General features: G+C 41.3%; 2 protein-coding genes across 3 annotated transcripts in view; one reads left to right on the top strand and one right to left on the bottom strand.

The window, feature by feature from the left end:
- Positions 1–5,702: 5,702 nt before the first annotated feature.
- On the bottom strand, positions 5,703–14,554 carry KLHL31 (kelch like family member 31). The gene is made up of 2 exons (XM_068183655.1): positions 13,383–14,554; positions 5,703–11,591 (listed from the first exon to the last, which is right to left on the bottom strand). Exons 1-2 carry the CDS (start codon positions 14,552–14,554, stop codon positions 10,859–10,861), a joined length of 1,905 nt encoding a protein of 634 aa, XP_068039756.1. The 3' UTR covers positions 5,703–10,858.
- A 7,250-nt stretch (positions 14,555–21,804) lies between these two features.
- The window catches only part of LOC137470390 (elongin-A-like), a 36,344-nt gene continuing 30,789 nt past the window's right edge, over positions 21,805–27,359 (top strand). For both annotated transcript variants that reach the window (XR_010997032.1, XM_068183656.1), the window contains exon 1: positions 21,805–21,918. Coding sequence is in view for 1 of the 2 variants with exons in the window: in XM_068183656.1 (XP_068039757.1) it covers positions 21,820–21,918 (99 nt within the window). In the remaining variant the exon portion in view is untranslated. The remainder of the gene's footprint in view (positions 21,919–27,359) is intronic.

Raw genomic sequence — 27,359 nt, forward strand, 5'->3', positions numbered from 1 at the left:
TATCCGACAGTAGGACTTGTGGGTGACCAAATAAATCACTTTATGTGCCTGCATTGGCTGACAGTGTACCTTTGACTGTACTGCCTGTAACTGAAGGTTTAATGTCTAGTGCATATATAGATGTCTAAATTTATGCTTCCTGACCTTGGGTTGTCCTCAGTGTTTCAGACCAGTGGCAGATATGAAAGCATTTAGCTTACACAGCAGCTAATACCTGCAAGTCCTCAGCTTCATGACTTGCATGACTGATCTGGCCTTTTTAAGTGGTCCGCCCTTCCAAAGAGATATGATCATATGGGAATTCTTTGAACACTTACTTCTCATATGAACAGATCCCACTTCTGGGTAGTGACCCAAACTGATCCTCCTGCTTTGCTTCTGCTGCATGAACCTGTCTCTTTGCTGTGATTCCCTGCAACAATTTCCATCCAGGAGACAGGTGTATCTTTTGTTTCAAAGAATTTTGTGAGAAGAATTCAAGCTGCTGCTAACATCTTAAGGTGTTATTACTCACATAACACTTTAAGAGAGCTCTGCATTGAGTTTTAATACATGATTTATGATCTTCACTTTCATTTTTTCAGCTTTGTTAAGATTCCTTTGCAGTCTAAGTGCTGTGCAGTTCACCTGGCCTACCACATCAGAAGAGCCGACGTGTTACTTCTGACAATGCTGCCAAGGTGTTCTTTTGCCAGAACTTGTTTGACACCAGCAATGAAGCAAAGGGACCCTGAAATGTCACTGAGGCCATTTTGGCGGCTTCAGTGCATTTGCTGTTGTTCCACCAACTGTGATCTAATGGAAAGCAAAATATTCTTATTATAGCAAACCATAATTCACTGGCTGAACTCTCAAGTGTATGCAGTGACCAGCATAACAGCTTTAGAGCAGCAGCTGGGCCAGGAATCTGTTGGCTGCACCATTCTCCCAGCAACATAGGAAATAACTATTTTTCCCATCTGCTAAATGTCAGTAATTTAAAAAATGTGTTCATACTGCACTGGGATGAAAGCAAAACATGTTCTTGCAAGAACTTGTCCAGTATATAGCAGACTGGCTTGAGAAGCTGAAAAGAAATGTATTCCCTACCCTGCAAGGGTGATAAGTATTAAGTTATGAATTAAAACTGGAACAGCTCTGACAGAGGTGACTGAAAAACCTTCAGATAGGTTGATGGTGAGATCATGTATCTGCAACATGCAAACCAAGTCCCTTGGCGTGAGCCAAAACCATGAAAGATGTATGTCCTCCCCAGTCAAGACTATATGCTTCTCCCTGTGAAAGCAGGGATGGTAGGTACTCTCTTGCGGTGACCAGAAATTCATTCTGAATCCAATAAACAGTTCCCTGATGCTAATGTTGTCAAACCTCATGCAACGTTGTACACTTTGATTTTAGCAAATGGGAATTTTTTCATCTCATCCTTGTTGAATTGCACTCTTCTTTTTTAGGATCATGGCAAGAGCCTGCTAGGATCATCCAGAGGTACGAATCTTTACTCCCAGGATGTTTACGGACAATAGATGGACACGAGAGAAGGGGCAGTGGGCAGACCACTGCTGAAATGCACATTTTTACATGATGCAATAACTCTTGACTTGAATGTTCTTCCCCTCTTTCTCCCGCGTCCCCGGAGCCTCCAGCAGTGCTGGCTGAAATAAGCATTTGCTGGCTTTCCCTCCGCCCTTCCCCTGGCACTGCCGTCGGCTTCCCAGTGGGACACCCTTGTCGCCGCGGCCGCAGCACGGCCGCCTGCCCGGGCTGGCAGGGACACGTCAGCTCCGGCTCTGCCGCAGGGCCCGTCCCCGGCTGTCCCAGCTTGTCGCCCGCTGGGAGCCCGGCGCCATCCCCGGCCTCTGGTGCCCTCCAGTGCCTCCTTCCCGGAACAGTTCGGGAGAGCAAAACCCTTCAGAGATCCCGCGTAGAGTGATGATCCTTCGGGATGCGTGAGCATCAGGCACCGAATTGAGGATTGAAACTAAATTGACTGGGCAAGCCCTGTGCCCTTGACTAAAGGTAAGAAATAGACGCGCTCAGCTGACATTAGGCCAGGCTGCGAAAGACAGGCTTTGCTACGTTCAGTAAAGCAACATGGTGTTCCTGGTTTTCTGAGTAACAATTTGGAGAGCAGCTTTATCAAAGATACTCCCTTGCATAACCGTTTGCACCGTAGTTAAAAGGTGGTATTACCCTACACAGAATGAGAAGTCGTGATTTGTTGTGTGGCTGCTTTCACTGAAAAGAACACAAATTGCAGACTGAAAGACCTTTAATCTGAATTTATTACTTCATTTAGAGAAGTAACTTCAATAAATTTACTGTTTGGCTCAGGATAATCCCATACAAAAATAACACAAAACAAAAGCAGTCTGTTCAATTTGCTGTTTCTAATTAAATTCAGCAGAATTCTGACCCTACTCATCTTAGCTATTCTCACAGAATCAGAGAATCATGGGGTGGGACAGGTTGAAAGGGACCACAGAGGGTCATCTGGTCCAGCCTCCTGCCTAAGCAGGTCATCCTAGAGTACATGGCATAGGACTGTGTCCAGATGATTCTTGAGTGAAGGATACTCTACAGCTTCTCTGGGCAACCTGTTCCAGTGCACGGTCACCTGCACAGTTAAGTTCTTCCTCATATTCAGGTGGAATTTCTTGTGCTACTTAGGAATTTTACTTATAAAATACATGGTGTCCTTCAAATGAAAAAAAGAATACAGTGCCATAGGATTGAGTAACATTTATCTGATAAGCATTCCATTAAAACAAGCAGCATACCAATTTATAGGCCTCTACATACTGGGTTTAAGTTGCTGTAATGGACACCATAAATCTATGCAAGACCTAGAGCTAAATTATGGATAATTCACAGAAAACCAGCTTTCGCCAAGTAAATAGCTCACTCATATTATTTAACTGTTTTTGAAGGGAAATGATGACATAATCAGCTCTAAAACATAACTGCAATACAGAAAAAGAAGTTTTCTCCAGCCCTTAAGTAACAAGGCAAATAGAAGAAATAAAGGATCCAGATAGTTTCTACTTTAATCCATGTTTACTTTAGTAATGCTGGCAAATAATGCATTTGTCAAGACTTCCTTAAAATATTTTTGCTTTTATAACACAGTCTAATTATAGTCTAATTCTAGCAGTTTTTACAATACAGACTCACGGCTTGACTCTTCAAAACCATCCTTGAATTTTGAAGCAAAATAATCCCTTTTGTTTCCTCAAAATCCTCATCACTACCCAAGGCAGCCAGGACTAGTGGACATATCAGCATACACACAGGTCAGCCATTCACTCTGGACTGCAGCGTGGAGAGCAGAGGGGCAAATAAGCCCCCTTCTCCAGGCTTGACTCTAAGTCAAGCCATAGCTGGACACCCAGTGCCATTTGAAATGCTCTGCAGCACCTGGGGCGTCTGAGACAAACAACTGAGTCCTGATTCTCAGACTTGATGTGCAGGTAAGCACACTCACAGGCATGCAGTGGCTTTTCAGGTGCCCTAAGGAGCCCAGCTGCTGCTCCAGATGTGCACGGGTCCTGGTTCAGACCCAGCAGACTCACCTGGCTGCCTTGGCTCTCCCAGCTGTGAGCAACCTGTTTAGAAGAGGAAAATTGCTGTACAGAAAAATTGTTAGTTGAAAATCATGAGAGAGAAAGGTCTGCCAGCCTGGAATTGTGAGGCTGAGGACTAGGTCTAGGAACTGCAAGCATTCTTGAAAAGTGCAGCCAAGGACTTAGAGAACAGAGACATCCCAAGGTATCAGGAATAAGTGCAAACCCAAGAGACTGTAATGACAATTTACTGCCTGAGAAATTGGAAAACAATGTAGAGATATAAAACTGCTGTAAAAATATCAGAAAACAGAATCATCTATTGCCTGTTAGAGGTGAAAATCAGAGATTAACATAATTTATTAGATTCTCAAAGCAGAATATCTACACACACTTAATGTCTCTCTGTTATAAAACAGACTAAAGTTGTTTTCCTCCGAGAACTTCCCAGCTGAATCCCACATGAACTGTCCATTCTCCTGGATTCAGTGGGAATGCTGGCTGACTCCACACTCTGTGTCAGGGATCTGTTCTGAAGGGAAACTCTGTTGTCTTACTGCTTGGGTCTTTCTTCCCTTCTTTTGGGGATGGTTGGGTGTCCCCTCAAGGATCAGTTTGTTCCTCCCTTTTGGGCTGGTTTGGCTTCTTCTTAGGTCTGGATAATTTTCTGACAGTAAATATTCTATATATTAAGCATATTTGCTGTTATATTAGTGTTGATCAGTTTGTTTCAGTGGCAAGCTCCAGTAATTGTAGTAGCACACACCTACTTGGCTGTTGCTGTCATTGGGTGTACTACCATACTGCTTGATGCTAGTATTGATTGACAGCATACTATTGACTGATATTATTGATTGCTGATAATAATTGTAATAGCTTGACATCCATATTAATTAATATTAATTCATATTCATCCATATTAATTCATATTCATTCATGTTCACTTTATTAATCTTCATATTGGCTGTAATAACTATTGGTATACTTGCTAGCAGTGATCTTTGTGGGATTCTGTAATGAAGTAGAAAATTTTAGAGGATAAAGCCTCTGTGTCCTTGTGTGTCATGGAATCTTAGGAACCCACAGTGCTGACCTCCGCACAGCCACAGGCCAGGTAACCCTTCAGGTTGTGACCTATAGAATCATACTTTGAACCAAGTCCTTGGTGTCACAACACAGGGAACAATTTTTGACATATCAAACCCTCTCATCTGTAGCACAACCTAATTGCTTTTCAGAATTTGGACTAATTTTTTTTCTTGAAATTTAGATGTTTTTATTTTTGGTACTGTTAGCCATACAATCCAAATGAAAACCTATTCAGTTGCTAGTCAGACATCTGATTTATCATCACTTCTTGTTAGGCATTTTGATTACAAAAGACTGTGAAGTTAATTAATTGCAAAAAAGCAAGTTGTTGTCTTTGTTATAAAATGGAAAAAATAAAAGTAGCGCCAGTGTCACATTGTGCAGCTTATTGTGAAGGTGGTTTGACAGCATGGATGTAACAAACATTCCAGTTGGCTGATATGAAAGCAAGGATCAGCCCAGGGCTCAGAAAACAAAGCATATTTCAAGTGCAACCAGGCGTTTGTCAGAAAGGCAGTCGCGCAGTTCTCAACTGATTTTACAATAATTTGTTTGTGTCATGTGTCAACAGTTTTATTTAAAGCACACAATGAAAAATACCAACATGCTGTTTTCCTCTTAATGACAACTTACTGCACTACAAATTTTAGTTTTTAAGTAGTAACATTCTCACATTACACTTAACAGATTTTTTTTCTGTTGTATTATGTTCCCTTGTGTTATCACAGTCCATCTTTAAAGTGTACACTTAGAAAACCTTTCTGTATAAGCAATCTAACACTTATAAGCTAGGAAAATGCTTCATACAAATAAGTTATATTTTTAACTTTTCTTGTCAATAAAGGAACTGATAAGACTGCAATTAGAGTAACAACATCTTCCTTTCACAGTGTATCTAAATGTGTGTGTTCCCATTCTTACCAACAGAAATTGCCTATTCCTCATAAGTTTATTAATTGCCTATATTGTTATTGAAAATTTTCATTGAGACAATTATGTCTTTTGCATGGCAAAACTTATGTGGTATTAACCAAATATCTCACACCAGCTGTATAGAATTGCATGTATTTTCCTTTATTCTTTAGGGAACTTCTAGGAATAGAGCTCTGTGCAGGGTCACACTTGCAAATGAGCACCAGCAACTCATTTCTTAACAAGGTTGTGTGTCTGATCCCCATACAGGCCATTCACTTTGAAGTTGGAGTCTGTGATCCTTATGGGTCCCTTCCAATTCAGAATATTCTGTGATTCTGTGATGTTTCACCTTTTTTTATCCAGCAGGCATTTCAGAATGTGTCCTTTTCTTTATTGTGGCCACCAGCCATGAGATTTTTATAGATTCACAGTTGAGCTTTTATGCACTGTTCACATCTGTGCATCTTCTTTGGTGTTCTGACAGTCACTCAGTTATGGATAAGAAAAGAAAAACTAAAAGAGACAAGAGATCTTCCTCTTTCAAGGAGAAGCCAAAGTATAAATCTGTGCATTACAATGTGCTTATACTCATTACAATGAGTATTTATACAAAGCAAATCTTTGACAATAGAGAAGATTCATTGTAAAAAGGTCAAGAACCTATAGTAGGACTACTGGCTCCAATTGCATTCTCTGAGCAGGTGAATTCAGACTTTGAAAAAGATCTGCCAGCTCAGCTAAACAGTTAAAATGGACTGAAAATTCAGTTCAACTGAGAATTGAAATTACAGACAATTGAAAATTGATCTTTGCTTTTCATTAGAAAGATGTTGAAAATCTCAGTAACAGAATCTAAGCAAAGCTGCTTATGGAAAGATATGTGTTGAAGTAGGTGCTTCTTTCCAGCACATTTTTCTCAAACATCCTTGAGGACTGGGAACAAAATCTTAGTTTTCTGACGGTTCTAAGTGGCTCCATTTTGGCCTTTCCATGGACTAGAGCACCTCCCATCCTGTATGTTGCACAAAAAAAAACCTTTGGAGTATGCATAGGATTTCATTGAGCAGCCATTCCAAGGAAATACTATCCTTACAGGGTAATTGAGTCTCAAAAAATGCCATGTGCTGATATGGTAAGTGAATGGTGATGTTGAGGATCAGTCTAACACCCTCATGTTGGCTATAATTAGACACTGATGTTTGCCTGTTCATGAATTTAGTTATTATATTTTATTTTTCCAAATATAAATCCTTGAGAGTAATTTCTGTAGCAGAAGTCCCACTGAATGCAAGAATGTATGCATGCTCATAAAACTATTTGTGTGACTGCTGGGTTTGTAACTAGAATTACCAAGCCTAGCTGCTGCTAAAGAAAAACTGCTCCTAAACCCAGTATGATTTGGTAAGAGTTAGAACTGTGAGATAAACTAATCTAGGATTCAGGATGATATAAATGTTCTTACTCAGTCATTTCATTCATTGCATCCCTTTTTTCTGCAAGAACTGCCAATAAAAATCTCAACACAAAGCCCTTTTCAATACTTCGTGAGTTTGGTTGATGCTAATTTTGCCTGCTTCCCTCTTTGAAGGATTCGAGTTTACTGGACTCTTAACTGATCCATAGATGATTTTGCAGGTTAACTTCAAGAAGAGATTAAATTATCATGATCTTGATTAAGAACTAAACACAACATCTTCCTTTCAGCACAACTTTCCAACAGTAAGTTTCCCCCTCACAATCTCTAACACACTCTCCCATACAACTAAACAGTCAGGAATAAACAAGAAAACAAACCTTTGCAAAGTGCTTCTCTCACAGACTGAAGAAAGGTTATTTTTCAGATCTGAATTTGAAGCACAGGTGTCAAGTATAAAATACATGGACATTTTATACAGAATTTTGAGGATAAGAGCTTATATTAATTTGTTTTGTTTGTTTGGGTTTTTTCCCTACTACTAGTATAGCATTAAAGAAGATCTCTGTAATGCTTTAACAGTTTGCATCTCATACAGTTGGAAGTCCTCTGCTCTACTTAATATTACTATATACAGTACTTCCTTGTACTTTAGAACTTCTTTTTGGTATACACAGTATTTCAAGTTCAACTGAGATGTCATTATTAAACATGTAGAGATCGAATATACGGTACCAGACAATGAAAGAACACCATCCCATAAAACAGAACTTACAAGTAATTTTCACAGTTCTAACAAAATAAGGTCATACATAAAATGTCACAAATAGCTCATTACATAGCATGATTCAACATAATATTAAGTCCAGCTAATAGTGTCACATATTAAGGGCCAAATCCTGGCTCAATGTGCAGCTGAAGCCTAAACAGATGTTTAGAGAAAATAATGTAAAGCCAACCTGTAGTGTTATATTGGTAACAATACAATTCGTTGATCTACCTAAGATTTTTGGCCTGAAGTATGTACCTAACTTGTGCTACAGAAGGAACACATGGCCAGTGGTATTTGGCTCCTGTCCTAGGACATGTCTTCATGGATTTGTCACAGCCAAGGGCACTGGAGGCAGAGGAGCAGTCTTCCTTCTCGGTATGACGCTTTCATCTACTATTCTGCCAGAATTTGGCCAAGAGTTCAAAATCCTGTACATCTTATTCAGCAGTCCCACTGAAGTCAATGGAACCTTTTTTGTGAGTAAGATGAAAAGGATTTGGCCCCCAAAGTTTTTAACCCTTTAAGTAGTAAGAGAGAAGTTTCATTGCACTTAGCCCATCATTCATAAATAATTTACTTCTCAAAAACAAGATGGTTGTTGATGTACATGAAGTGCTAGCTCATAAACAGGAAAGCTTGTAGCAATGTCTGACTATTCATGGCATTTTGGAACTGAATTCCTAAAGGGAAAAAGAGACACTTGTATATGAAAATTCCATCCAATGTCTGTTTGAGGCCATAATAGTTGTTTTTTTAATTCATAAATGCAACCTCATGGATACTTCATAAAAACAAAGTAACTACACCATGAATACATTTATAATTGAATTGGTACAGGTGTCTTCATTGGATGTGATGGATTAAAAAAAATTATAAAAAAATATTGGAATAGATGTTATTTCTAAAGAGCTTCCTAAATGCATTTATATGGAACACATGGTCATGACTTGGGAAAAGAGAAATTTTTTCTCTCTTTCAGGAAAACTTTTGACAACTGGAATGGGCAAGAACAGAGTTTTCTATTCTTAAAGCAATAAGTACTTAAAGTAATATTACTCTGTTACACTGTTCCACATCAGTTATTATTTGAATTACACAGAACAACTATATGCCAATTAAATGAAAATTATATGACAGTGCTACTCTGACCACAAGTTATTGGTGGCAGTATATTCTAATAACATGCAGCACTCAAAAATACAATTTGAAATTTAAAATTGTGTAGTCAGGATGCAAAGATGAACTCTAAATTAGAACTGGCAAACAGAACCGAGTACCATGGAGTTTAATCCCAGCCGACAGAGTGAATTACTTCATCTCTAATACCATGTCACGCTCATGCTGATCCTCAATATGCAGCTTTAACAAAGCTACAAAGAGCTTGGGTCCTGAAAATGCTTGTCTTGACAACATCTGCACTGTCAGACAATTTTATAGTGTTCCCTTTTTGCAAATGAGATAAAAATTTGTCTGCCTTATAAGCATTGCTTAGAGCATGGCTTCTCATTGGCACTGAAGCCTGGAGGTGTCAATGATAATCTGAGGAAACTGAATGTGAAGCCTCCATGAACAGATTACGGTGAGTGACCTTCTGGTTATAATAAATCATTTTAATTCCTTGCCTTCCCTCTTTCCTCCCCAAAAGAAGGATGTAGACATATGTAGACATTTTGTGTTGATGTGGACATTTTGTGCTGACAGCAGTCATTTTGTATCAAAACTTCACAGGACATGATGGTCTGCATATCCCTTTGGCTATGGGAATAGGATTAGGTTTCATACTTAATTCCCCCACCTCATGCTGAAATCAAGAAGAAAAGTTCTTGGAGGCAAACTAAGTTGAGTGAAGATTCCACTCTATTCACTGGGAAAACTTCAACACAAAGAGCATTAGTCTAGCCTTTGGAATAATATGAATGAAATCTCCATAAAAAGGGCTGTAATGAAGGCTTCAGAAGGAGATGCATAATGGTGTGCCCAGGAGAAGGTTACTTTGGGTTTTGTTGTGCCTACACCTGGCAAGAAAGATGTTAAGGTATCTCTTTATTTCTACTAAGGGAATTTTCCCATGATTTCCTGTTTTCCACACAAATTCTAAAGGGCAGATCCGGAAGTCTTTACTCCATCTTTGTTCCTCATTCCACTGGTTTTTTGCTTGGGTAATGTAAGGGAGTTTGCTCTGTGCATCTTCCCCATGCTCAGATGCCATTGGCCCTTGGTGTCTCATGGCACAAACTCAGCTTCCAGGTTTTTCTGCCTGGAATGAGAGGTGTGTCTCCCTGGCATGAGGAGGAGGATGAGGTGATGTTCCCTGGTGTAAACAGAGGTCAGGAGAGCCATCTGGCACCCGAAGTACCCCCTTGAGGCTGGCCCATAGTGCTTATGGGAGCTAAAGTATTTTGTGGATTCAGATCTTGAAAGCCATGTCAAAGCATTTGATATAGGAATCAAAGGATTGCATAGCAGAAGATGAGGAACTCTTTCTACCTTCTGAAATGGAAAATGCTTTGAGAAGTTTTTCTGAATACCACTGCACCAAAAGGAAAGAATGCACATGCTATGTGTGGTAATTTTGGTTTGCCTTTTTTTTTCCCTTCTGTTTGTGATAATAGAAAATTCTTAGAAAAGAACAAAACTGATCAATGTTATGATAACATGGCACATTTCTGATCTATATTGAGATTTATTACTAGTCATATTTGACTTTCATTTTGGGTTCTGAAAGTGTTTAAAACTTAAAGAGCCTCATAACAATCTTCTGAAGCAAGTTTATCTCAATTTTACAGGTAAGGAAACCAAGGCATAAAGAAATTAAATGATTTGCCACAGAGAGTATAGTAAGTCAGTGGCAAAGTCAGGAAGAGAATGAAATTCTCTGGTTATGAGTTAACTCTCTTTTCCTGCTAAGAAAATTGATCTTATCCCTAGTGTGCTGTTTCATGCCACCTGTACAAAAGTTCATGAAAACTGGCCAGTTTGCACTGTTACAAAGCACATTTGCAAAGCCAATGATTTTTTTTTCTAAATAAGCACAAAAATTCTACTTAAAGGGTTAATTATATTGCCGTGCTGGTAAACATTTTTACTTTTTGCTGGTTAGACCTGTCTTTAGATACTGACTGGGACAGAAGAGACTGAGCTAGCCCTGGACTCCCTTGTCTTGGTGTTGGGCATGGATATAGTACAACAAGATACGCCCACAGTGGCCTCAGGCAGCTCATCTTCCTCCGTCCATTCATTGAGGTCTGGGTTATAGCACTGAATGCATTTCTTGTACTTTTTCTCTATTTCATTCCAGCCACCCACTAAATAAATTTTCCCATTAAGGGTGGAGGCGCCAGCCGTGCTAACTCCGGTTTGAAGTGGAGCCACGTAATTCCACTGCCCCGTGTATGGGCTGTAACGCTCCACAGGGAGAACATCAACCCTTTCTGCTCGCCCCCCCAGCTGAGACCCACCCATGACATAGACCCTCTCCAGAAGGGACACTGCACAGTGCCAGCCCCTTGGGGTGCTGAGGCTGGCCTTATCCTGCCAGCTATCTTTGCTGGGGTCATACATGCACACCGAGCGAGAGTAAGCGTTATTGATGTAACCTCCCGTGACCAGGATCTGGCCATCCACCACTGCGCTGGCATGGCAGCACCGGGGCACCTCCAGCGGGGCCTTCATCTGCCACTGATTAGTTGCAGGCACGTAGCACTCGACAGAGGAGAGGCAGCCCTCGGAGTTGCGGCCTCCCACTGCAAAGAGGAGGCCATTGAACACATTCAGGCTGAAGTGGGTGCGCCGCTGATTCATGTTCGCCAAGTGAATCCAGCTGTTGAAACGAGGGTCATATCTGAAAGGATTCAAAAAAGAAGGTAACAGTCTTACTTACTGCTCTGTAAATTGTACAGGACTCCTATGCCACTGCTGCAAGAGCAAAGTTGCTAGAATTCTAGTTAGTTAGTTAATTAGCCTATTAAAAGTCAGCATAATGAAAGTGGTATTCCTGATTAAATTTCAAAATAAATTTAGCTTTTGATTGGAGAAGAAATATTTTTGTATCATTCAAACCTGGGATTATTTTAAAGAAGCAAATCTGATTCTTCTGTAATTTGATTTTGTACAACATTCTCATTAGAATACTGGGAAGAGATCATTTCAAGATACAATAGAAATTTTAGAAGTTCTTTTGCAATTTACACCTACAGCAAAGATGTCTAAATTTACTCAGAGAGTTTTTAAAAACTTTAGGTTGTGATTTATACTTGCATCCTCTTAGTGCTTTCTAAATGGTGAGTATGCTTTCTTTGCCACTCCCATGGGAGTAAGTTTTATGTGGAAAGAGCATCTGTGCTTTCTAACACCATTGCTATCTGAAATAACATTCTTTGTCCTTCACATTTAAATGAGCAACTTTGAAATAGGAAATGGCAAATTATGACTCCTGAAGATGCTGTGTGAGGTATATTAGTGGACCCACACATTTCTGTTGCAGGCTAAGGGGACCAGAGAATCACATGAGAAAAAGACTATGGGAAAGTAAATACTAATTGTCATTCAGCATTGTCATCTGCAAGTCCACAGACATAGTGATATCACATTATGTGACTTGACATGCTTAAGGTTAAGGGCACAACGAAGATTCCCTCACCTTCTCCCTGAAACCAAGGTCTGCACTGAGGACACAACTCCTTGTGACAATGTGAGGCATAGCTTAAGGGCAGAAGGTCAAGAGAGCAGATATTTTTATGACAAAGTAGATTACACACTAAAATTGATTTAGAGGATGCTCCTCATTCATTAACTTTGTGTACTGGTTGATGTCCTCAGGAGAAGCGGACTGTTCCTTCTGGGAGCAGAAAAGGAAGCACTAGTAGGACTGTGGCTGTGTAATGCCATTGCATGTCCATAGTCTGTTAGTAGATAAAAGGCAGATAAAAGTTTTCCCACCCCCAGCCTTTGCTTCAAGCTACTGTGCACTGCCAGCTTTTAGGCTGAGCTATTTAAAAACTACTACTGCCCATGTGACATTGCATGATAATGTATGCACTCTTCTGACCTTGCTATCACCAGTGCAGTCTTGGATGACTATAGATAGGAACTGCAAAATTTTAGAAGCAAGGTATTTGGGGTACACTGTAAAAGACAGACTTAAAGCAATGGTACCATTAAACTCTTGATAATAATAATAATAATTTAAAAAAGAGATATGAAATTCAATATAAACGCTGTTGAAAATATGGGGAATGGTGAATAGAAAGTGAAGGCTATAATATCTAAAAGGTGTCTTTCCAAACTTTCTGTGAGGCATCAAAAGCTTTTGAAAATTTGAGAAGTCTCCTTAGATCATCCCATGACTTCCTATTTATGTTCCTATCTATTTCCTTCACTTGGAATAAATTTTCTCAGTTTTTCCTCACTTCTCAGTGTGCATGTGTAACCATGGTAAATTTTTTTGCATAACTTCAGTCGTATATTTCTGTTAATTCAAAGTTTAATATAGAATAGCATCTATACCTCCCCTACATTGTCCCCTTTCTCTTTATCCAAGTGGTTCAAGTTGCATGACACAAGCCAGCTTAGTTTATCTACCTGCCTTCTGTGGAATAGATACCTACACCCCTTTTAAAGAAATAGCAGTTACCTGCAGAAATTGCTGACTGCATGCTTGGCTTGGTTCCTGGCATCATTCTGGTCTTCCCCACCAGCCACATAGAGAAATCCATCCATCACTGTGACACACTGATTAAAACTTTTAGCAGGCATTTCACTTAGCTTCTTCCATCCATTTTCAGGATCTCTGTATAAGATATCTCTGCTAAGAGACTTTTCTGTTAAAGCAGGGCGTCCCCCAACAGTAACTAAGACTCTGAAACCTCCACGGATCCTTGTTCTTCTGGACTGAAGTGTATTCTGGTGATAGGGAAGCAAGTGATAGTTCATGGCATCCACAAGGAGCTTATGGCAGTCTGCATCTTGCATCATTCTTGGCACAGTTTGAACATAATTGACAAGGTCTTGGGCTGAGATGGTACCAAAACGGATATTACTTAAGAGGTTGGCAGCAAACTTTACTCTTTTTTGGTCAAATTCCAGCCATTTTATTGCAATCTGGAATGCAACAATTTCAGAAGGCAACTGTAAGTCATCATCTGCCAGAAGTTCATTAATCTGATCAAAAGTAAGTTTTAGGAACTGATCAGTTTCTGAAAATTCAATAAAGTTGTCTTTAATAAATTTGTGCGCTGCTTCCTTGGTTGTTTTTAGTCCATATGTTTCTGCAATATTGGCAATGTACATACAGTTCTCAACACTGATTTCTTGGACAAGAAAATCACAGCACATCTTTGTAAGGGTGTGAATCTGTAGATAAATTGCTGTGGAAATAATACTACCTATTGTGTAAAGTGAGAGAGTAAGTTTTCCAGTGTAAGCATAGGTGATAACAGTAGCTAGACCCACTGGGGACACATCATTGAGATCCACTCTTTGAGTGGATGGATCTTTCTTTAAGATGTTGTGAAAGTATTCACTGCTTGAAGCCATCACTACCTTATGAACACTGAATGATTTGGTTTTGGTACTGATAGTCAAGTCACAAAGGAAATTTTCTTGTCTCATTTTGCTTAGACCTTCCAACAGGTTTGGGCAGTACGATGGGTCGGAAACCTCAGATGAGATGCAGCTGAAACCATTTCCTCCTTCCAAGAGTCCATTCAAGCCATTTAGTTTACTGAGGGGGCCATCTTCCACAATGATAGTAGTTTCGTTGATATCTGCTTTGTTCTTTTTCACATTCTTCTTCTTCGGGGCCATGACTGCAATGAAATATTACAGCCAAGCACTTGCTAAAAATAAAATTAAACACCACAGTTGTGAAATTTAATTGCTATGTGATTATGCAACAAATCTAATATTTGTCAATACATATAATGCCACAAAACCAAACACACAGGATAATCTGTCTTCCTAAATTGTAGGTTGCAGCATGGCTGCTTATTAATAATCACCAATACTCCAACTGTGAAGAATATACCTACAAGTAATTCAGTAATTCCTTTTTGTTTTAAATAACAAGATCATAAATTAACATTCACCTATTATCACCACATTCAGAGAGTTAAATTCTCTAAATGGGTTTGCCAGAGTGTAGAATTTTGTATATACTTATTTAAATCAGACAGGTTCTAGACCTGAATTCATTATCCTGAAGCATAGGAAAGATACGGGCCCCCAACTTTATTCATCCTTACTCCAGGGCTGCTACAGACTTACAGGTGAGTTCAGAACTTGACCAGGAAATACTAAGAATGGGAAAAATTCTTAAAGAAACAAAAGCCAGATGAGACATAAAGAGAAAGAGGATTTTGATATGATGTCAGATTGATTTGAGATTTAGGTCCTGCTTGAAACCGCTTCCAGGTTTTTGTAACTTTTGGTTTTATAGACTGATAGTGTTCTATTTCCTGTGTCAGATGCACAAATACTTTCTGCTCATAGTATCATACTTTAATCACTTTGCAGTATCAGTAATTTGAAATCTATAATCCTACTTGTAGGATTTTGTGGAGATTTAGGGAGAAGATATTTAACTTCTATTTGAAAAAATGTCACACACACTCTATCAGGATGTGTTATTTTAAACAAGTTCTGCATAGGGAAGGTAAGAATCAATCCCATAGTTATGTTAGAACACATATTTTAATTATATATCAACTCTAGGTGAGCTCTCAATTAAATAAAGAGCCCCTTTTTTGTCAAATGTGATGTAAGACAGCCCCTAGTAACCAAGGAGTTACTTGAACAAATAAATGCATGTGCAAATATACTTGAAGGAAAGCACTGATCTTCAGTAACACGATTTAAACAGAATTGTGGAGATCAGCATTCAAATAGATTCAAACATAGTATTTATCTCCAGTATATCCATTATGATTTTAAAACAATTTACACATGCTAATTTTCTTTGTGATCCTTGCAGTCATAAAAACTCGAACATGAAAAAATGCTAATTAATGATAAATCAAATGACTAGTTTATTGTAGATAATTAAATCAAAAGACTTCAGTAATATTTCAGTCTAGAATCTCAGCACATCATTTCTTCCTTAAGCACAGAGCATGTAACAAAATGGTAATTTAATTATAGAAAGGAATGGTTACTGCCTGTGAGCACCAGCAGTTTGCTGCTGCTGCTGCTGCTGGGTGACCGCCATGTGCAGAGCAGGCGAGGGAGAGGGCCATGTGTGTCCAGAGTGTCAGTGTCAGCCTGTGCTGACGTGAGCTGTGATCCCTGATATGCCAGTGTGCCAGCACAGGGGTCAGCTGCTGCCCGGCTCCCCCGCTCTGACTGCATTCCAGGGGCTGCATCTGTTGAGACCTATCAGAGTCACCTCCCAGAATAGCAACCTCCCAGCAGCTTGCCATTTTAAGACAGGTTCAGTTGAAGGTATAGCTGGTGTTTTAGTATACTTGGTTGTTTAACACAACTTTTGTTGCAAAAACCCGATGATGTTGCAAGTGTCGCAAATATTTGTTGGCATGAAAAGAAGCAAAACAAAACTTTTGGATAACTTTGTATGTTATACACACAGTTTTAGCTTTGCATATTAATAGTCACAATTTTAAAGTCGGTGAGGGCATATTCTTTTGGCAGCCTTATTGTTGTTCTAAGTATTTTTAGAGATCTGTAACTTAAAATTTTTAATACATGTAGCACTTAATGCTTATTGCCTCATTGCAGAGCTGATTTAAACACAACATTTTAAGCTCTCTGTTCAAAAACGCTCACTATCCAAAGTCTTTTCCTGAGAAACGCTTTTTCATCAGCAGAAATTTCACAAGCTAGCTTTCAGTGTACAAGCACTGTAAGTGACAGGACATGCAAACCTACTGAAACAAATCAAACAATCCTATTATAAAACGAAGTTACTGAACTTTGAAAACCCTGAGCGATTTGGTTTTCTATGATTGTTTGCTTTTACCTACTTTATTCTAGCTTAAGTATCAGTCATGCCAAAGAACACTTGGGGTCCCAAAATAATGCATTATACCAACCAGCCTCCCCCTGCTTTAAAATGCCACCTTCTAAAAACTATCAAAGTGAGGAGTTAAAAACCTCTTACCCTCCTCAGAAAGATACTGTCCCAGAGCTGTCCGTGAAAATGCCTCTTCCTTGGAAAATGCGAACACAGAAAGAGAGGAACACAGAAAGAGTGGGGAAAAATGAGTGAGAAAGATCAGAGGCCACTTAAGTCTCAGCTCACTGGTTTTCAGTGAGGCACTTCACTGTCACAGTGAGCTCTCGACTGGAGCCTGTGCTCGGGTGCTCTTTAAAATGACCCCTCCTCTCCATGCCTTGCTCCCTGCCTCTGCCCAGCCACAGGAGCTCAGCTTCCCTGGGCTGCCTGGCTACTGGAATTCAGGAGGACAAGCCTGGATCCTGCAAATGCACAGATACAGGGGAGGAAAGGGAGGGGGAAGTGAAAATAACTACAGCAGGAGTCAGGTAAGTGTAGTTACCTGTAGTTAACTGCAGTCAGCCTCAGGTAAATGTAGGGTGAACCACTGGGTTCAGCTCCCAGCTGGGAGCCTGTGCAAAAGCCCTACGGTTAGGGAAGGGCACAGGTTTAGACTGGACACAAGGAAGACACTTTATGATGAGGGTGGTGAGGCACTGGAACAGGTTGCCCAAAGAAGCTGTGGATGCCCCATCCCTGGAAGTGTTCAAGGCCAGGTTGGACGGAACTTTAAAAAACTTTGTCTAGCAGAAGATGTCCCATGGCAGGGGGGTTGGAACTATATGGTCTTTGAAGGCCCCATCAAAACCCATTCAATGATTATTATTATTATTATTATTCTATGACCTAAAATAACCCACAGAAAACACCATGGAAATTCTGGCACTTTACACTTAGATTTTCCATGCTTAACTCCAGGCAGAGGAAAGGAGACCAGCTGATGGGGATTCAGTCATGTTCTGTTTTGTGGAGTTAAATCACTCCTTCCATAAAGACTTGCCTCAGCTTTCAAAGATTATGGCTCACATCGTGATACATTTTCAGAGATGTGAACTTTGATCTTCTGTCTCTCGTGTGTATCCTGACTTGGGGGTTATACTATACACTGGAATAATTTATCTCCGCATCCTTGCCAGGCAACTTCAAGAAGCCAAACCTCCACATCCCAGGAGAATTTCATCCCATGGGAGAGACAAAAGAGTGCAAGTGGGAAGGGAAGAGTACTGCGGGAAGTGGAAGTCTGAGAACAGGAAGATTGTCTCTTGACTGTGCATTGTACAACGTTTAATCATACAGATTTATTTGGCTGCCTTCAGGCTCAGATGGGCTTTTACAACAACCGCTGCAAAGTAACACTTATCATTTTGAACAAAAGGGCATTGCTGTGTGGGTGGAGGTAAGAATGCAAAAACGGAATAGGAAATTAGAGTCAGTCAAATGTGTGAAGTGAGAGTGGATGAGAGGGACATAAGGCTCAGCCCTCCTAACAGCAACAAGGTAACCAGCTTTCCTTTTGAAAAATAGGGTCACAGCTACGAAAAACTAAGGACAAAGACTCCTTTTCATAGAATCACGGAATACAAGGTTGGAAGGAATACCAAGGATCACCTGGTCCTACCTTTCTTGGCAAAAGCATTGTCTTGAAAACGTGGCCCAGCTCCCTCTTCAGGCAAATCTTACAAGTGTCCAACCTTGGGACACTTAGTTCACCACTTAGTTCCCTGTGGAGATTGTATTATCATTGTGAAAAATTTTCTTGTGTCAAATCATAATCTTCTGAGGAGTAATTTGTAGCCGTCCTCCTTCACCTTTTCCTTGTGATTTCCTTCAAAAAGGGAGTCTCCATCTACTATTTTGTCGTGGTTTGATACTGGCCAAATGCCAGGCACCCACAAGAGTCACTCGCTCACCTTGCCCGAGAAGACAAAAATAACGAAGGTTTGCTGAGTGAGATAAGGACCGGGAGAAATATTTCAAGGGCAAACCAGGCTCAACTTAAGTTGCAAAGTGAATTTATTACTAACAAAATCAGAGGAGGATAATGAGAAATAAAACAAACCCTTAAAACACTGTTTCCCAGTCCCTCCCTCCTTCCCACCGGCAGCGCAGGAAGACAGGGCACGGGGGTTTGGTCAGTTCGTCACCTGAGGTTTTCTTCTGCTGCTCAGGGAGAAGAGTCCCTCTCACGGGAGAGGTAGGGACTTCATTAACTTCTCTGGCATGGTTCTCTTCTCAGGAGCAGCAGTCCTCCCAAAACTGCTGCAATGTGAGTCCCTCCCACGGGCAGACAGTCCTCCCGAAACTGCTGCGATGTGGGTCACTCTTCCACAGGGTGCAGTCCTCCAAGGACAGGCTGCTCCAGCCTGGAAGCAAGGGCTCTCCCTCTCCATTCGGGTCTCCCACAAGATCACAGCCTCCTCCAGGCATTCACCTACTCCAGTGTGGACACCTCCCCCACGGCCTGCAGGTGGATCTCTGCATTCCCTGTGGATCCCCGTGAGCTGCAGGTGGATCTGCAAACGCACTAATCTGAATGTATTGGGTAATCACACCAGTAATGCCTTTAGGAAGGGTGAAATTCCTTATGCAGACAGGAGGTAAATGTGAAAGCATACTGAATTTCAGTGAGAACTGCAGTCTTTTCAAGAAAAGAGGTGGAAAAGAAATGTAGGGGTTTTTTAAGCTGCTGAATTAATGTAAAAACAACATGGTTAGGAACAAATGCACAGGGCTTGATTTCACAGCGACGGCTCTGAGTTACTGTGTTCAGCAAGGCACCCAGCCCCAGTGGGTCACTCAGACCTCCCCCTGTACTTGATCATCTCCTCCCACTTTCTTGCCTAGTTTTGCAGTCAAGCCTCATTGATCCATCCTCTGAAATCCTCACCAGGCTCTTCTCCTGAGCTCAAACAAAGCCTATTCCTCTTTCTGGTTTCAATCTTCCCTTGGAAACTCACTAAGCATTGCAGTAGGGCATAGGGAGGTCCTTAAAGGTTAGAAGAGAGTTTGCAAGCCTTCAGCAGAGCTGATAGTACAACACACCCCTTGAGCATGCAGTGTGAGAGCAATTTTTGGAGCAATATTTGTGTGTATGTCAAGCTGACTTCTTCCTAAGAGTAGTCATGCATCAATGCCAAACAAAAAAATATTTATAGTAATCAGCATTGACTGCAGTTTTGAAGGACTGAGTAAACTTGGAATTCTTTCCTCTTGACAGTTATGACAAGCAATATGAAAAATGCTGCAGTTAGGTCTGGGCTAAAAATATTTTTCTTGTTCTAGGAAAACTTTTGAGATTTTAAATTTTGTTTTTGCTGTCTTGAAATCATGATTTTTCAGAATAATTGGGCAGCAAGAATGCCTTCCTCATCCCAGGAAATCCAGTAGTTTGATAATTAGGCTTTCAAACAAAATCTGAGAATTCCAGCTTCAATCACATAATCCGTATGACAATCTGACCCTCAATTTCCCCACTCAGTAATGACTTTAATCATAATGCTGGTGTGGGGTGAATTCTTCTGAAGATTTCTTCTGCATAAATGCCACTCTGTATAAACAATGTTATACTATTTGGACCAGAAAACAGAAGAGTGACTAGCTGTGAATGGCCTATTTTAAGGTAGGGTTGACGAAGCCTCTACATTCTGTGAAGATGACTTAATTATTTCTATAAAATAAAAACATGAGTATGGTAACTGGAGAGACAGTCTGCACCACAGACCTGGATTTATTTTTTCCATTTCCAACTGGAGTGCTCTACCTACTGTATTGCCCTATCAGCTATTTTGGTTTCTCTGCTGATGAATTTGTTATAAAGGGTGCCAAGCTGTAATAAGATCTATTTTGCAAGAGAAGCAATCCTAACGTGCAAACACCAGACTTTTGCCTACTTAAAATTCCGTTGTAGTTCAGACTGGATGCACTTTCTTCAACACTTCCTTCAAACACCACTTTAACGAGTGAAAAGTGTTCTGTGTACCTATTATTATTACATCTATAGGAATTTCACAGGAAATTCTGCAAACACACATTTTTAGGAGGGACTCATGCATCTTGGCAGTCTTACAAGCACATGCTCAGCCCCAGCAAGCTCCATGGCAGAGATCTCGCTTCAGATGTGCAGTTCGCGCAGCGCAAAGACTGATTCCTTGTCATAAGCCTTTTAGGTAATCCATGGGAGAGCCCTGCTGAAAGTTGTGGGGTCCAGAAGTGCTCAGACCACCCCCGCGCAAACAAACAAACAAAAACAACCCAAAAAACCACCCAAAAAACCCCAACCAAACAAACAAAAAAGGCAGGACCTAAAGAAAAAGATGTCCCCTTTTATTTTAAAAGAAAATAAACAATTCTAGAGGTAATAAGTTTTTAAGTGATCCCAAACCAGTAAGTTTCAAAGCATTCTACTAAAGTGAAAAATCAGCCCGAGTCAGTACTGCAGTGGGCTGCCTGCGGGCGCCAGTCGCGGCTTCATGAATGGCTCGGCCTCGCCACCGCAACACCAGGCACCCTTCCACCAGGCACCCTTCCACCAGGGACGCCACGGGCCTCGGGGCTGCTGCATGTAACAGGACAGATGTGCACCAGCAAGTGACACTGTCCGTGTCCCACCTGCCGCACGCAGCACAGGGCCCGCCCGCGGCTGGCACGGCCGCCCCCACGGGCTCGCCCTGGCAGGGACACAGCGCACAGCGCCGTGGCCTTCCCTGGGCAGGCCGCTCCTGCCCCATCTCCGCGGGCTCGCCCCAGCTGCGCTGGGCTTGCTCCGTACCGCACTGTGCGCTCAAATGGGGCCCAGCGGGGCAGAGAAAGGCAGCGGTGCGCGCCGCTACAGCTGGTAGCTGGGGAGCGAACAACCAGCCCGGCCGCCGTGAACGACCAATGGCGGAGGGGGCGCGGCCACAAGAACGCCGGGCGGCGACAGCGGAGCCCCGGCGGCGGTGCCGAGGCCGAGGCGGAGAAGGGGTGGAGCTGCGGCGGTGCCAAGGCGGAGAAAGGGCGGAGTGGCGGCGGTGGCGGCGGTGGCGGTGCCATGGCGGAGAAAGGGCGGAGCAGCGGCCGTGCCATGGCGGTGAAGGGGCGGAGCGCTGCGCGGAGGCTGCTGGAGCTGCAGGAGCTGCAGGAGCTGCAGGAGCGGCTGCGCTCTGCGCAGCAGCCCGCGGAGGTACCCGGTCCGCGGATCAAACGCGGCCGCTGCTGGGCTGTTATTTCTGTGTTCATAAGAGCTTTTCTGTGCCAAATAGGCGCTTCTGCTTGGTTTTAGCGGCACGCATCAGAGAGGAGCGGGGCCTGTCACGCCCTGCCTTGTTCTTCGTGGTCCAAGGAGGACTAAGCCGTTCTTCCGAAACAACCCCTGTAGGGTGGCCAGGCTGCTCAGTAGCTGCGAGGGGTAGCTGAGGGACACCTGAAGCAGGCAGAGATGAGTGGGGAGCGCCATCAGAGCAGGGCTGGGGCTGCACCGGCCTTCGGAGGTGCAGAGGGGACACCCCCGGACTGTGGGGCAGAGGGGACCGAGGCGCAGAGGGGACACCCCCGGGCTGTGGGGCACAGGGAACCAAGGCGCAGAGGGGACACCCCCGGGCTGTGGGGCAGAGGGGACCAAGGCGCAGAGGGGACACCCCCGGGCTGTGGGGCACAGGGAACCAAGGCGCAGAGGGGACACCCCCGGGCTGTGGGGCACAGGGAACCAAGGCGCAGAGGGGACACCCCCGGGCTGTGGGGCACAGGGGACCAAGGCGCAGAGGGGACACCCCCGGGCTGTGGGGCACAGGGAACCAAGGCGCAGAGGGGACACCCCCGGGCTGTGGGGCAGAGGGGACACCCCCGGGCTGTGGGGCACAGGGGACCAAGGCGCAGAGGGGACACCCCCGGGCTGTGGGGCAGAGGGGACCAAGGCGCACCCCGCTCTCTGAGCAGCAGCCGGCACTCCCGAGGAAATAGAAGCAAAGTAGCGTGTGCCAAATTGACATCAACGTTTTATGAAATAATAAATTATATTTGACTGAAGAAGGTGTATTCGAAACAGTGATGTGGTTTTCTTTTCTTTTCTTTTCTTTTCTTTTCTTTTCTTTTCTTTTCTTTTCTTTTCTTTTCTTTTCTTTTCTTTTCTTTTCTTTTCTTTTCTTTTCTGGGGTGTCACATTTGCTTTGAAAAATACAGGATGCTTTTACCTTTATGGGCTTCAAAGGCATTAAAACTTGACACAAGTTTGTGGTTGGAGGCAGGGGGCAGCAGTAAAAATGGCATTGTATTTGGTAGCTGCTGAGAATCTTAGCTATTAATCATGTCTACAGTGTGTTTTCCAAGTATGTGTGTATGCATATAGAAGAAATACTGATTTTCATAGCCAATAATGGCTTATCTTCTTGAATGCCTGTGATGTAGACAATATCTGTCTAAAATACAAATATCTGTGCAGGTGCTGTTTCAGAAGTTTTAATTTGCAGTTCAATGAACCTAAGATCTCTTCCTATGCTGCAGAAACAATCAGCTATTGCAGTGTCTGAATTTGTACTTGGGATTAGTGTTCATTTGCTATTTGAACAAGAGGTAGCAAAGGAAAAGAAAATAAACAATTCTAGAGGTAATAAGTTTTTAAGTGATCCCAAACCAGTAAGTTTCAAAGCATTCTACTAAAGTGAAAAATCAGAACAACTCTGGCTAATTTGGATTCGTTAAGGGAGGCGATACAATGTTTTTATGTAGCATAGCTGCAAGTAGGTGCTGCATAAAATGGAGCTAATGGTGGTGCTGCAGCACTTCTGTCCCTGGTAAAACTGTCTAGTGAAATAGAAGTATTTATGGGTAACACAGCCTAAGGACTGGCAGGGAAAGTGACAAACTGGTAGCTGTAAATTGGCAGTCATGAAAGGTACTCCTAACAGAAGTTGAATCTAATAAGAGAAATTATATGGTTAGTATCTTTAAAGGCAAAGAGGAGAGTTCTAGAAATTTGTCAGAAGAATTACAAATCAATATTACAGATGTGTATGTTGGCAAGCATTGTTGTCAAATACTTCTCTTCCATACCGAGAATAATATTTGTCTTTGGACTTTTTAATATTGCTGAAAGTTTTTGATACCCACGCAGAACATCAGTTGTCCATTTCAAAAGCTTCTTGCTGTATGAGGTTTGATAGCTACCCACTGAGTTTTCAGAGAATTGACAAAGGAAAGAACAGTTATTGAGTGCTGCTTATGGTTCTAGGGAAGGTACGGGAAAAAAGTACTGTGCTAGTGTTAAAGGTCAGTGAAGTGTCCTTCACTGACATTGATCATAAAGGAATGATGCATGATGTTAAGATGTACCTGATGTAGAATTGAAGGGTGGTGCCATGATCCATACCACTCAATGGGATGTTATGTAGATACATTCTACCAAATCTCTCAAATTGTATTTGGCTTGTTGTGAATGTATGCAAGCTTCCAGGCATTTGACTTGCTTCTGTGTAATGCTGATTAGAGCAGCAGTGTCACGGGCCTGATATAATACATAAAAGTGATTTCAGTTGCACTAGCCAAAAATAAGTGCCAGACCTCATAAGGAAACAATGTTGGGTTGTGGGTTTGTGGTGTTTTTTTGGGGGGTAGGACAGTGATTATGCATCTCTTTGTGACATGATGCTGCTGAAACTTCCTTAATTTAGAAGACAGCAAACATTGTAGGGAAATGCTACACATACTGAAGTAATTTGTATCAAATGAAGTGAATCCCTTCTGGAAAACCAAATTTGATCATGTGGTAGACTACATTCATTTGAGCAACACATGTTTTCCTGTGGCTCAGTGGAAAGTCACAGCTAGGAGCTATGAATATAGGTCATTCAGCATAGGAGACTGTATTTTGGAAAGCACTGACTCAGAAAATGATTTGGAGCTCTGATGTATTACCAGTTGAGCATGAAATTGCAGTAGAGTGCAGTGGCTTATGGAGTAAATGCTATCTTTGGGTAGCTTAGCAGGGTTATGTTATTATTGCTATATGGCATTAGAGGGACAATTACAGGAATATTATGTTCTGTTCTGAGGACTGTTTTTTCAAACAACACTGGCCTAGCTGAAAAGATAATGAGATAGCCAGAGATTGGCTGTAGCTCTGGCTAGCATAACTTAATGAAACTAAAGAACCAAGGTAAAGTGTGTGATTAGCATTTACATTTATTTCTGTATTGTGCAAGATGATTGGAAAAAAGCTCCTTTAGTGTAATTAACAGATCATTAGATTTAGTAGCTGAAAACAGAACTAGGCAATTGTTTTAGTGAACAGCTGTGCTTGGTTGTTTTTTGTTGTGTTTTTTTTTTTTTTGTTTTTTTTTTTTTTTTTTTTTTTTTTTTCGTTTTAGCTGAGGGTATAGGGATGATCTGCTTGGGACAGAGTTGGGTTTTTCGAAGATGTTTTCCTCAAAGTCCTGATGCTCTTTTAAATGAGTTGTCTAGCTCAGCCAGAAGTTATTGACATGATGGAATTTCACAGGCTTTGTTATAGAAGAGAATAAGCTAAAGAATCATAGGGATCTCTTTGAAAGGGAAACGCTGCTATTGAGCGAGGAAGGAGAGAAAACAGGAGTTACTGTAGAGAAATGCTGTCAGTCTCCTGAGGACAGATGGTCTGGGAACCTATTAGTGGGTTCCATCCTTCCTGAGGTTCCAGGCTCAGACAGGAAAACAAGAGGAGACTGTATGACACTTGTATAAAGGATGATGGAGCAACACTGGTGTAGTAGGAAAGGACCAAATCCAGTGCACCTGGCAGCTGTTGTTACCACTTAGCTTTCGGTTTTGGCTCTGGAAAATTTTGTCTGCTTACATTCTTTCCCATTACTTATTACCATTGGTCTCTGCTTCCCAAATTCCAGCTTGCTTTCCCTTCTTCCCTGCATCTTTGCTTGCTTTTGTTCCTACTGTCATCTTTGCTTTTGTCTCATACCACTATGTGGGTGCCAGCTCTCAGTTTGTCCATAAGGCTTTGCCTGTTTATATTACACGAAGACCTAGGTCTTGGTTTTTCTTGGAATGTATTTTATGGGGAAAAAAAAAAACCCTGCCCTATAGGGTTTTGATTGTTCTTTATAAATCAGTATTTAGGAATTATGTAGACTAGTCCTGTAATTGTATATGAAGATAAATTTTCTTAAAATTTTTTCTGTGAAGATTACAATCACTTTTAGAGTAGATGGAGTTTTTCCATGAGGATATAGCTGATAGTGGTATGTGAGGTAAATTAGTCTGAAATCCAGTGGAGGATTACATATGTATTGTGTGTATATGGAAGGTCTTCCCTGAAGAAATTGCCAGATCCAGTCCAGGGAGATAAGAGCCAGATAGGCCACAAATGCTGTGGTGAAAGAAATGGTTAGAGAAAGATCCCTCAATAGTCAGTCTTTATTTTGTTTTTGAAAGCTTGCTCAGAACAGACTTCATAATTTTGCCTTATTTTATGCAATAATTATAATGGTATACTGTATATAGGTATAATGACAACAAAGTTGGTGTTTCTAGCAAGCTGTGGTTTTGGTGACAGACTTTACTGTATCTTGTGGTGCACAGTATACCTTTCTCCAAAGCCCAGTAGATACTGGAGCTTGGTATTTGTGCTTTGTCTTTGGTAGAGAAATCGGAGATCTCTAGCAAATAGGATAAACACTAAGTTTCTCTGCTGCTGCAGATGCTTGCCACAAATTATATTTGCTTATTTCCTGATTGTGACTGTAAGTAAGTTTGGTTCTAAATCCCAGGAACTTGGAGATGCGATTCCTACTGGCAGACTGGATGCAGCCATTTACTTTGTCCAGTTTCAGAACAGTCATGTACTAGTCCTGTATATGCAGAGCTGCTGATTCCCCTGCAGCCTGAGCTCCTCCCTGCTTCTAAGTGGTTGGTATCACTTCTAAAAACCTTATCAGTGTGTCTGATCCATTTTTTCTAATTTTTAAAATGAAACATTGTTATTTGTCTTAATTTTCCAAATGTGATATACATTTCAAGTAACAAAAATGAGCAGTGAGGTCTGTAGTTTAGAAAACTTTGAAAGTTTTGTTTTTCATTAAAATGTGTTGACTGCTTTTGAGCATGATTGTCATCTAGGTACTTTTGTAATTTAGCCGGTTGGTTTGAAGTTGTATGAATAGTAATTGCTTTGTTCCTGAATTTTTTCTTCTGAAATAAACTTGGCTCTATGAGTTAACTTAGTCCAAAATCCATCAAGAGAAACTATTCCAAACCCCTATTCTCTGTATCTTGATGAAAACATCCCTTAGTGTTCTTCCACAAATAGGTTTGTGTCTGGCAAAATAAATGGGTTTCACTGCTTGATTATCTAGACATGGTAAATATCACCATATAACGTGTCAGCAGTGGGTTACTTCCTTTTTCATTGCAAAATAAGTTAAATCAATGAGGATATATATTCTTCTAATTAAATAAAAGTGAAGTAACTTGATACGGATAATCTCAAGCATTAGAAACTATGTTAACATTGTGAGTAATTAGTATTTTTCTTGGGGATTGTTTTATCTTAAAGATAAGCAGAACTTCATATAGCTTTTGTGCTGATTTTAAAATCTTGGCGAGGAAGCTTTTTTTAAAATTAATTTTTTTTTTAAATGT

Source organism: Anomalospiza imberbis, chromosome 3 (genome assembly GCF_031753505.1).
Source record: "Anomalospiza imberbis isolate Cuckoo-Finch-1a 21T00152 chromosome 3, ASM3175350v1, whole genome shotgun sequence".
Taxonomy (NCBI): Eukaryota; Metazoa; Chordata; class Aves; order Passeriformes; family Viduidae; genus Anomalospiza; species Anomalospiza imberbis.

Coding starts and splice junctions, on each gene's coding strand:
- KLHL31 (XM_068183655.1), bottom strand. CDS start 14,554: ATGGCCCCGAAGAAGAAGAATGTGAAAAAGAACAAAGCAGATATCAAC. Junction 11,592..13,382: donor GCAGTCAGCAATTTCTGCAG/GTAACTGCTATT, acceptor GAATCCTTTCAG/ATATGACCCTCGTTTCAACA.